Source organism: Sarcophilus harrisii, chromosome 2 (assembly GCF_902635505.1).
Source record: "Sarcophilus harrisii chromosome 2, mSarHar1.11, whole genome shotgun sequence".
Classification (NCBI taxonomy): Eukaryota; Metazoa; Chordata; class Mammalia; order Dasyuromorphia; family Dasyuridae; genus Sarcophilus; species Sarcophilus harrisii.
This window is the reverse complement of record NC_045427.1, coordinates 197,863,211-197,875,232: the sequence shown is the minus strand read 5'-3', so window position 1 is coordinate 197,875,232 and position 12,022 is coordinate 197,863,211. Positions and strand designations below refer to the sequence as shown.

Sequence of the window (12,022 nt, the reverse complement as noted above, 5' to 3'; positions counted from 1 at the left end):
CTTGTGCTAGTTATTTTAAATAGAACTATTCCTACAATATGCAACAGAAATATTACTCCCTTATGGTTAAGATGTTTTTAGAAAAATATTTTGAATTTATTTAAAAAAGTAAACAAAATAACTAAATAAATATCTTCATGTACAGAACAAAACAGAAAAAAGAATTGTATGTGTAACTAAGGATCTCTATTATGTACAATTTGCTTTTCTCTAAAAAAAAAAATTTTTTTTGAATCAAACCTCGAAATTACTAATAAAAGAAAGGCAAACCAAATTATCCCAGGGATTTCATTTCACACCTTGCAAATTAGCAAAGATAACAACACAAGAAAGTAGTCTACACTGAAAGTGCTATAGGAAGATGGGTACCCCAAGAACATTAATGGTCAGTAAACTATTTCAGGAGGCAGATATACAACTAGAATGACTAAAATGTCCATATCTACTGATCTACACATTCCATTTTAGTAGAACGTTTAAATTCTAAGGAGGTGAGTAATAAAAAAAAAAAAATTCTTTACATATACCAAAATATTTATAGTCATATTCTTTTGTGGCAGCAAAGAAAAAGAAACAAAGTAGATACCTACAAAATGGGAAATGGCAAAAGAAATTGTGGTACAAAAATGTAATGGGAGAGTGTGTCATAAGAAACAATGAATGTGGCAGCCCTTTTCATAATGGCAAGAAACTGGGAACTGAATGGATGTCCATCAATTGGAGAATAGCTGAATAAATTATGGTACATAAATGTTATGGAATATTATTGTTCTGTAAATGACCAATAAGATGATTTCAGAGAGGCCTGGAGAGACTTACATGAACTGATACTAAGTGAAATGAGCAGAACCAGGAGATCATTATACACAGCAACAGCAAAACAATATGATGATCAATTCTGATGGAAAGGCTCTCTTCAGCAATGAAATAATTTAAACCAGTTCCAATTGCCCAGTAATGAAAAGAGCCATCCACACAGAGAGAGGACTATGGGAACTGCGTGTGGACTACAACATAGCATTTTCACTCTTTCTGTTATTGTTTGCTTGCATTTTTGTTTTCCTTCTCAGGTTTTTTTTTTCTTTCTAGATCTGAGTTTTCTTGTGTAGCAAGATAACTGTATAGATATGTATACATATATTGGATTTAACATATTTAACATGTATTGGACTATCTGCCATCGAGGGGAGAGGGTGGGGGGAAGAAGGGGAAAATTTGGAACAGAAGGTTTTGCAAGGGTCAATATTGAAAAAAAAATTACCCATGCATATGTCTTGTAAATAAAAAGATATAACAATAATTTAAAAAAATTTTTTTAATGGTTCAAAGACCCTCTTTTTCTTTTGGCTACCATATCCCTAATTCCTTCTCCCGTCTCCTCTACTATCCAATGTAAAAGGAAAAAACAATAGCAAAAACTCTAAAGCTCTTACATATAAATGAATGAATGAATATATACACACACATATATGTGTCTGTGTTTTCCTATATTTCTTACTCTAGATTTTGAGTCTATCAGTTCTCTCTTAAGAGGTGGGTTGCATACTTTATCATCAGTCCTTGGGAATCATGCTTGATTAATACAATGAATAGAATTTTAAACTCTTTTTCAAAGTTTTTTTTCCTTATGAGTTGTTATTGTATGAATTATTCATTTGGTTCTGCTTAATTCATATGAGTCTTCTCAAATTTCTATGAAACTGTCTTTTTTATCATTTCTTATGATGCAATAATATTCCATTTAATTCACATATCCCCAATTTCCCTCATCCATTCTTTAAACTATCTTATCTCTACTTTTTCTCTTTTTCCTTCTTATTTTTTTATGTATACATAGTTATACAGCTATCTTGATTCACAAGAAAAATCATATCTAGAAAGAAAAAAAAACCTGAGAAGGAAAACAAAAATTTAAGCAAACAATAACAGAAAGAGTGAAAATGCTATGTTGTCATCCACACTCATTTCCCATAATTCTCTCTGGGTGTAGATAGCTTTCTTCATTCCAGTTCAACTGGAACTGATTTGAATCATCTCATTGTTGAAGAGAGCCATGTCCATCAGAATTGATCATTGTATTGTTTTGTTGTTGCTGTGTACAATGATCTCCTGGTTCTGCTCATTTCACTTAGCATCACTTAGGTCTCTCCAGACCTCTCTAAAATTATCCTGTTGGTCATTTCTTACAGAAAAATTATATTCCATAACATTTATATATCACAATTTATTCAGCCATTCTGCAATTGATGGGCATCCATTCAGTTTCTAGTTTCTTGCCACTACAAAAAAGGCTGCCACAAACATTTTTGCACATGTGAGTCCCTTTCCCTTCTTTAAGATCTCTTTGGGATATAAGCCAAACAGAAAGACTACTGGGTCAAAGAGAACGCTGTTTAATAACTTTTTGAACATAGCTCCAAATTGCTCTCCAGAATGACTGGATCCGTCTACAATTCCACCAACAATGTATCAGTGTCCCAGTTTTCCCACATCCCCTCCAACATTCTACATTATCTTTCCCTGTCATTCTGGCCAATCTGACAGGTGTATAGTGGTATCTCAGAGTTGTCTTAATTTGCATCTCTCTGATCAACAGTGATTTGGAGAACGTTTTCATATGACTAGAAATAGTTTCAATTTCTTCATCTGAAAATTGTCTGTTCATATCCTTTGATCATTTATCAAATGGACAATGGCTTGATTTCTTATAAATTTGAGTCTTTTTTTTTTTTTTTTTGCTGAGGCAACTGGGTTTAAGTGACTTGCCTAGGGTCACACAGCTAGGAAGTGTTAAGTGCCTGAAGCCAAATTTGAACTCAGGACCTTCTGACTTCAGGACTGGTATTCTACCCACTGCACCAGCTACCTGCTCCTCTTTTTCCTTCTAATTACAGGATCATAATTGAAAGCTGGAATGAACTTTAGAGACCAAGACTCCAACTCTATTTTCCAAAATAGTTCTTTACAACTTTACAGATGAGGAAACTGAGGACAAGAAGTTAAGTGACTTGCCCAGGGTCACAGAGTCAAATGTGAGAGGTAGGATTAGAACTCAAGCCCATGGGTCTATCTAATTCCTTTACTTGCACTTTTGATCACACTTCCTCTTCCTTCTCATAGGTACTTCTTCCAAAAGTCACTAAATGTAATGGGCTGAGGTTTGAGTTGATACACTGAGGTCCCAAGTACATGAGGCTAAATAGTAATTGGACTATACTCTATTAATATATATGCTTGGAGAAAGAATGGCCCCCGCCCACTCTTTGTGCAAGTCCTGAAGTGTTGTATAGGAAATGACGATTTTGGTGGTGGAGGCAGAGAGACAGGAAGAGAGGCTGGGAGAGACTGAGCCTGGGTTCCATGCTGGTAGCTGCTTGTCGTGTGGCTGCTGGTCTAGCTAGCTTCTTGACTCAGCTGCACACATTGCTATCGCCGATTCCCTTCCACCTCCGATCTTTCTTCACTGAGAATAAAGAGTGATGATTTTCCCTTAACCTGAATTCTTGACTCCGGCTGATTTTAAAATACACAGTCTTCGCAACTAAATTCAATAAACATCTATTAAGAGCCTACTTTAAGAAAGTATTTTCTATTCTTCATGGAAGTACTCTTCCAGTTATGTTAATAAACCAATAAGCATTAATTAAGCACTTATTAGGGTTAGGTACTAGGAATACAAATACAACTAGAAAGAAAGATAGTCCTTTATGTCCTAAATGGAACATGCAAAATAAATCTGAAATGGGAAGATGGAATTGTGTAGCACTAAAAAATAATAGTAAAACAAATCCAGAGTCTGGAATAGAGGCTGGAAAGGAAAGAAGACATGGGGGGTCTGGTTATTTTTTCTATGAAATCAACAAGAGACAGGTATAAAAAGGACTGAGGTACACTTAGTAAGGGTCCTCATTAAACTCATTCAACATTATCCTCTAATAGGTCAAGCTATATTCCTCTGGCAATGAATAATTTTGTAGCCCAGAAATAGAAGCAGGGTGAGGATTAATATGCCTCAAATAGCAAAAGGGGTAAGAGTTACAGTATCTTTAAGGACAATGTAAAGCTGACCTAGGCTGGGCAGAGTTAATAGTTTATTCTTTTCAAAATAAACAGTTGTGAAATGAGCATTTTTTCTTCCATATGAGTATTTTAGATTTCCCTATGTATCCTACAGTGCAAATTATTCGTTATAATAGCTTTCTGTTCTTATATCACCAATTAAGCTTCACATTTGAAATTTAAAAATCAGGGTATTGAATATATAGAATATATTGACTATAAAGCATATAGAATTGAAATCATTCTAAAATGTTAGCAGGCACTCATACTATGCCAAAATAATGTTAACAGTATCACAAAGTTTTTGTGTGTTTACCTATATTTCGTTGAAGTCACATTTTATTATTTTAAATAAAATGATGGTAATAGAAACAATACAGATAAAAATTCTAAGGTAGGTCACCAAAAAAATGCTATTCACAACTTTAGCTTTTAAATAATCTTAGCTCAACTATCTCTTTTGTCTTAAAATTTACTGCTTGACTTATGAATGAAATGATATAGTCCCAGACTATGTCAGTTAAAGAAAATTAATTATTATGGGAAAAACACAATTTTTCTTCTAATAATTTAAAAATTAAATCAATAATCTTTATTTAAAGCATTTCTCTCAAATTATAATTATACTTATATTATTAAAAATTGACTTACCCTTCGATCTGCAGCTACCAATTTAAATTCCTGTGATAACTTGCCCACAAAAGATCTTTGTGATTTTCGAAAGAGATGTATTGTCCCCTGTAAAAAGAAACAATGTAATTTAAATATATGTGTAGCATTTTACAGAGTTTTGTTTCACAATTTAGAATCACTGTGAAGTGGTAGATGCTAATCAGTCCACTAATTTTGCATCCCTATTATAAGATGGCAGCGTTCTAAAACAACCATGAGAGCAAGAGAAACAGAGATAACTAGCTGCCTTTTATAAAATCTCTATTTGGTATCCTGATGCTGTGAACCTATTACCTCTAACTTCCATAAATTTCAAACTATTTACTAAACTCTATGATTAAAGAATTTTAAAATAAAAAGTATCAAACGGATAGGTTTTTGGTAAACAAAAAGCCAGAAACTTTCAGTGTAATAAAAAAAAAAAGTCAAACAATCAATGTGAAGTATTTCAATATGTATATCATTATTTAGTTTTTCTAGGAATTACACACAGAAAGTAAAGAGCACACAATTGCTAACCTCAAGTTTATTTTATTTTTATTTATCATGTTAGTCATGTTTGTGAAAGAATACATACTCAAAAGAACAAAAAAAAACCATGAAAAAAATAATTAGTGAAAAACTGTATGCTTCAGTCTTCATTTAGACTCCATCAGTAGTTGGTTTTTGTTTTTTGTTTTTCTTAAGTTGGATAACATTTTTCATTATGAGTCCTTTGGAATTGTATTGCTGAGAAGAGCTATGTCATTCACAATTGATCAATGTACAATATTGTTCTTCTTGTGAAAAATGTTCTCCTTGTTTCTGTACGCTTCATTCTGCAACAGTTCATATATATCTTTCCGTGTTTTTCTGAAATCAGCCTGCTCATTTTTTCTTATGGCACAGTAAGTAATATTCCATTATAATCATACCATATCAGCCATTCCCAATTGATGGGCATTCCTTCAATTTCCAGTCCTTTGGAAAATCGTTTACCTTCTTTGTCTCAGTTTCTTCATCTGTAATATGAACTGGAGAAGGAAATGGCAAACCATTCCAGTAGCTTTGTCAAGAAAACCCGACATGAGCTCACGAAAAGTCAGGCACAATTGAAAAAGCTAAAGAACAACAACTATTTGTGTATGTTGTCTCCCTCATTATATATAATATGGCACACACACGCATATATCTATGCACAAATATAAAGAGAAAGTGGGTTCAAGGACAGGGACTATTTGTTTTTTGCTTTTCTTTGTAACTGAGCTGCTCTAAATATTTTTATACAGATAGGTTTTTTCTCTTTTCTTGGATGTCTTTGGGAAATAGAAAGCAGCGACTTTACTGGATCAAAGAGCATTAAATTTAAGTTTAAAGTTCTAACTAGGCTACTAAAAGTGGTCACTTAACTGATACACTTCAATTAAGGAGTTGCCCAAATCATTCATGGTGCAGAGGTCCGGAATTGTGATTTAAAAAAAAAAAAAAAGATATTCTGAAGCAAAGCTTCAAATAGCTTCTTAAAGACACACACACACACACAACCCCTTCATTCATCCCAACTCTCTAATTCATGGAAACAGGAAGAGACTCTCCTCAGTTCAATAATTCAATTCAATTTCACAAACTTATAGAATACTTATTATATACTAGGTATTATGCTAGATTCACAAGGGATATAAAAGACAAAACCAAACAGTTCCTGCCCCTAAGTTTTACTGGGCAAAACAAGCATGTAAAAAGAAGTCAGCCATTCAATCAACTAGCATTTACTGAGCATCTATTATGCATCAGATACTGTGTTAAACTCTAAAGGTACAAGGCAGGCGGAGGAAAAAATAAGCACAACATACTCTTCGAGGGAGCTAGTTTCCAAGGCAAATATCCTTCATTTTGGCTTTCAGTTCTCTGAGAGAGTACTAGAAACTTTTCAGCATCATACAGATTTAGGGTTGGAAGGAATCTAGAGACCATTTTTAGCCCCTTTATTCACAAATGACAAAAAGGAAGCACAAAAAATGACTTGCCTAGTCACAACCAGTGACTGATGCCAAATTTGAACTCAGTTCTTCTTTATTCCCAGTTCACTGCCCTGTATTTCTTCAAGACTCATCTCAATTCTTACTTTCTGCAAGAAGCTTTTACTGGTTTACCCCAACACCTCACCCCAAATGCCTTTCCTTTGATTATCTCCAATTTACTATCTATAAATTGGCAAAATGGGTAGCTAAGTAAGGAAGCACAGTCAACCTCAGAATCAGGAAGACTCATCTTGCAGAGTTCAAATCTAGACTCAGATACCTGGTGGCTGTGTGACCAGAGCCAAATCATTCACCCCATTTGCCTCAGTTTCCTCAATCTATAAAATAGCTGGAGAAGGAAATGGCAAACTACTGCAGTATTTTTGCCAAGAAAACCCCAAAAGGAGTCACAGAGAGTAGGACAAGACTGGAAACTACTGAAATATTGGTTAAAAAACAAAAACAAAAATCAAAGTCCCTGCTCTTGGGAGTCTTTCCTCTAATTACTTTCAATTTACTATTTATGTCTGTTTACCCATTTCTCTATCTGCAAAAACAAGCAGTTCTTATTATCAAGCTCATCGTCTAATGGTGAAGACAATACCCAAACACACACACACACACACAACATAGGAACAAATAGGCAATAAAAGGCAGGGCTTTTAAAAACTTTTACCACGGGGGTATTTTTTTCCAGGAGAAGTTTTTACCACTCCCTGTAGGGATGGGTATAGATAGCAAACATACTGATAATAAATCACGGCCACCTCAGCAGCAACCCACAATTTAAGAAGTTTTGATATAGGGTACAAAGTGCCAAGCTTCAAGTCAGAAAAACTCATCTTCCTGAATTCAAACCCCACCTCAGACACTTCCTTGCTGGGTGACCCTGGGAAAGTAACTTAACCCTCTTGGGCTCAGTTTCCTCCTTTGTAAAATGAATTGGAGAAGGAAACAGCAAAACATTCCAGTACCTTTGCCAAGAAAAATCGACATGGGGTCATGAAGAGTAGGACACACCGAAAGGGCTGAACAACACAAACATTTGTGTATGTTGTCTCCTCCGTTACACATAAGGCAAACACAAGCACATATCTATACACATAAACGTTTGTGCCCTGTCTCCCGCAGGGAAGGTGAATTCCCACGGCAGGAATTGTTTTATACAGGCTACAGGCTATTTATTGCACTGGCTCCTAACTTAGTAGGCACGTTATAAATGATTGTTGACTGCCTAATCATCTTTGGCAATTTGCTGGATGATAAAACCTTAAATGGTTTTGATTGGCATCTCTGTGACGTGGAACACTTGAAGCCTGGACCTAGCAGAGGCTCCTCTAATTCTTATTTTGAGAACTCTTCGCTAAAGCCCTGGGACTGATCTTGCCCTGAGGGATGGCTCTTAGTTTAGTTACTGTTATATTTAAGAAAAAAGTGGGGGCAGCTAGGTGGCGCAGTGGGTAGAGCACCAGCCCTTTAGTCAGGAGGACCCGAGTTCAAATTTAAGCTCAGACACTTAGCACTTCCTAGCTCTGTGACCTGGGCAAGTCACTTACCCAATTGCCTCAGGAAAAAGAAAAAAAAGGAAAGAAAAAAGCAGAAGGCTATCCCAGGCACCTGGGGACAGACTAGAGCAATCGGCAGCCAGAGGGCGCGGGACACGGACTCTCTCCTATCCCGTAAGCAAACCACAGCGGCTCGGGGGCCGGTATAGGCAAGAGCAACAACCTCAAGGTCGCGAGTTGCTCCGACGGCCCCCCCTCTCCCCAGGGGGTGCTAGAGGTCCAGAGAGAGGGGAAGGGAAAACTGAGAGCGGGCGCGAGGTGGTCGTGGGGGAGAATCTTTCAGGAAGCAGCTGCGGCCTCTCTTCCGGAGAGACAGAGGCCTGAACACAGCCGAAAGGCCCCCAGCCCCATCTCGCACGAGACAAGGGCCGCTCTGAATCAGGGCCATAGACCCCGCACCCCGGCCAGGGCCCGCGGCCCACTCACCATGATAAGGGGCCGCGCAGCTCCCGCCGCCGGAAGTCGTTCTGGCGCTGGCCGGCGGCTCCCCGCCGCCCCCGAGCGGAAGGGGCGGGACAAACGTGGGCCATTGGCCGAGATAGAGGAATCCGGAAATGAGGAGCGGATACTTCTAGGAAGAGAGTAAGGGTGTCATAGTCGTTACGTTGTTGGTGAATCAGTGGAACCTCAGAGTTGTGGCTCAATATGCCCACAAACTGATGGAGAGGCGCCAACCACGTGCTCGTAGCTTTGAAGAGAAGCTGGGGGAGTTCATTGTCTGAGGTGGCAGAGGTTGTTAAGCAGCAAAGTCGGGATTCCAATTTATAATAGACTTGTCCCTGGAGTGACGGTATAGCTGTGTCTTAAGGCCGAAAGTTTTGGGGGGTATTTTTGGGAAGGGGGCATTTAGGGTAGACTTTTCCAAAAACTTTTTTTGAGGACTGATGTATCTTATAAGTTTTTTGGGGGTATTTGTGTTACGGTAGGTTTGTCGGAAAGCTTTTTCCGGAGTCTTACGGTAGACTTACTTGTTGGAAGGTTTTGGGAGGAGTGTATACCTCCTCTATTTCTATTGGTTTTATTTATTTTCTATTGATTTCTATTGGTGCCGGTAGTTCCCAGATGAAGAAATCCTCTCCATTGTAGGTATGACACCTGCTTTGCAATTTATAATTGTGCAATTATAATTATAATTGCAATTTATAATTTATAAATTGTGCAATTTATAATATATAAATATATAATTTATATATAAAATATAAATATAATTTATAATTATAAATTGTGCAATTTATAATATATAAATATATAATTTATATATAAAATATAAATATAATTTATAATTATAATTTGTGCAATTTATAATATATAAATATATAATTTATATATAAAATATAAATATAATTTATAATTATATATTTATATATTATAATTATATTATATATTATTATATATAATTATATATTTATATTATAATTTATATATTTATAATATATAAATATATAATTTATATATAAAATAGAAATATAATTTATAATTATAAATTGTGCAATTTATAATATATAAATATATAATTTATATATAAAATATAAATATAATTTATAATTATAAATTGTGCAATTTATAATAAATGTTGATGTGGTCAGTCACATTGCCAATATGTATTAGAAAGAATCCTTGAACCTAGATCTTTCTGATCAGCTGCCTTTGCACCATGGAATATAAACGAGAGCAAGGTTTATTTCATTTTTTGTATGTGGGATTCCCAATGCCTGGTATATAATATATGACTAAGAAATGTAGTGGCTTTCCTCTGAAATTACTTGAAATTTTTGGTGTCTTTTTTGATCTTTACATGTTATTTCCTATATTAGACTGTGAGATCCTTGTGAGAACAGGGGCTCATTTTTTTGCCTTTGCCTCCAGGGCTTAGCACCTGGTGCAATGAACATTTGTTGACTTGAGCTTAATAACTAGACCGCCCCTAATGAAAGTTAAGAATTTGGAAGGGAGAGTGTGGACGAGTGAGACACGCTAACAGCGTTTGAGGGTCCCCAGGCTGGTGTGCAAGTTTTGTGAAAGAATTCCCAGTCCCAATCTCCAAGTGAGGTTTTGGCATAAAAAAAAAACAAAAACAAAAAAAAAGGTTTATTGACACTGAGCAGGCTAGGATCCTGATTAGGAAGGTAGCAAAGATTTGGGATACAGGATTCAGTTTTATTTAGCTTTCTATGGTTTGGGGCTAGGGAGCAATGTCCAGATCAATTGAGGGACTAATTTCCAGGTCAATAATGGGTGGTGATTATTCCTTAGGCCAAATAAAAAGGGTGGGGAGGGGTTGAGATTCTGGTGGGGATTATTTTAGAAGCTTCCTGAGACCAGGTGAAAGGGTGTAAGGGAGGGATTGTCAGGAGATTCAAGGTTTTCTGACCCAGGTCCTCTCCCACAAGGTTAAGGGGACCACAGAGTCCTTATTACATCAAGAGTATAAAGTTAAAAAAAAAAAAAAACCCATAAGACTTAGAGTTAGAAAGAGAAGATCTAACTTTGTTTCAATTAATCAAGGATGGACAGAAGCAGCTACACCCAAAGAAAAAACACTGGGAAATGAATGTAAACTGTTTGCATTTTTGTTTTTCTTCCCGGGTTATTTATACCTTCTGAATCCAATTCTCCCTGAGCAACAAGAGAACTGTTTGGATCTGCACACATATATTGTATCTAGGATATACTGTAACCTATTTAACATATATAGGACTGCTTGCCATCTGGGGGAGGGGATGGAGGGAGGGAGGGGAAAAATAGGAACAGAAGTGAGTGCAAGGGATAATGCTGTAAAAAATTACCCTGGCATGGGTTCTGTCAATAAAAAGTTATTAAAAAAAAAAAAAAAGACTTAGAGTTAGGAAATCTGCAAGAATCTGCAACTGCATTTATTATCTGTACAGCCCTGAATAAATCATTCCACCTTCCTGAATCAGTTTTCTCAACTATAAAATAGGCATGATAATTACCTATAAGATTTACTTAATGGAATTGGTGTGAGGGAGCAATTGTTTTTATATCAGCATTGTCTAGTACAGACTGGGACAGAATAGAACTTTAAAGCATATTGAAAGTAATGTGAGTTGCTCTTTAATGATGATAAACACTCTGCCAATGAATAATGTGTATAGTTTTTGGCTGAAGTCTGTAGAAGTAGAATGAGAGGACACTACACTATTATTTGCCTGTATATGAGTGTTGGGTTAATTTTTACAGAGTTAGATTAAGTCCAGAAGAAATCTGATAGAAAACTCAGTAACAATGCCTATAAATGACTTAGTTTTTCTTCCCTCTCTCCCTTGGTTTTCCCTTTCTTATCTCGAAAAGCAAGGTTTAGTTCAGAGGTAACCCTGGACCTCCTACCCCTGCCCCTGCTCCTGTCACTGTTCCTCTTCCTCCCCCTTACCCCTTGGAGCACGTTGCTTCTAAATGAAGAGGGGAAGATGAGATGGCTGTTTTAATAAAGAATACGGAAAAAAAAAATAAGTTAAATTAAAAAAAAAAGTAAAATGAGATTTTTCTAAAAAGAAAGTTTTGTTTTTATAAAAAGTATTTAACAAAATTTGCATTCCTTGTGAAGCAGGTGGTGCCTTCTTTATGGTCTGCTCATTTGGGGAAGGTTTAAATCACTATGCAGATCAATAAAGAAAAGGAAAAGCAACAATTTTTTGCTATATGAATATATAGATATATAGATGCATTTTTCCCCCTCTTCTAAAATCTTGGTGATTTCATCAACTC

General features: G+C 36.1%; 1 protein-coding gene across 1 annotated transcript in view; it reads right to left on the bottom strand.

Annotated features, from left to right (window-relative positions):
- SLC30A6 (solute carrier family 30 member 6) overlaps positions 1-8,804 on the bottom strand; it is a 48,411-nt gene extending 39,607 nt beyond the window's left edge. The window contains exons 1-2 of the mRNA XM_031951242.1: positions 8,723-8,804; positions 4,711-4,797 (exon numbers count right to left, since the gene is read on the bottom strand). Of these exons, the coding sequence (XP_031807102.1) occupies positions 4,711-4,797; positions 8,723-8,725 (90 nt within the window). The 5' untranslated portion in view covers positions 8,726-8,804. The remainder of the gene's footprint in view (positions 1-4,710; positions 4,798-8,722) is intronic.
- Positions 8,805-12,022: the final 3,218 nt, after the last annotated feature.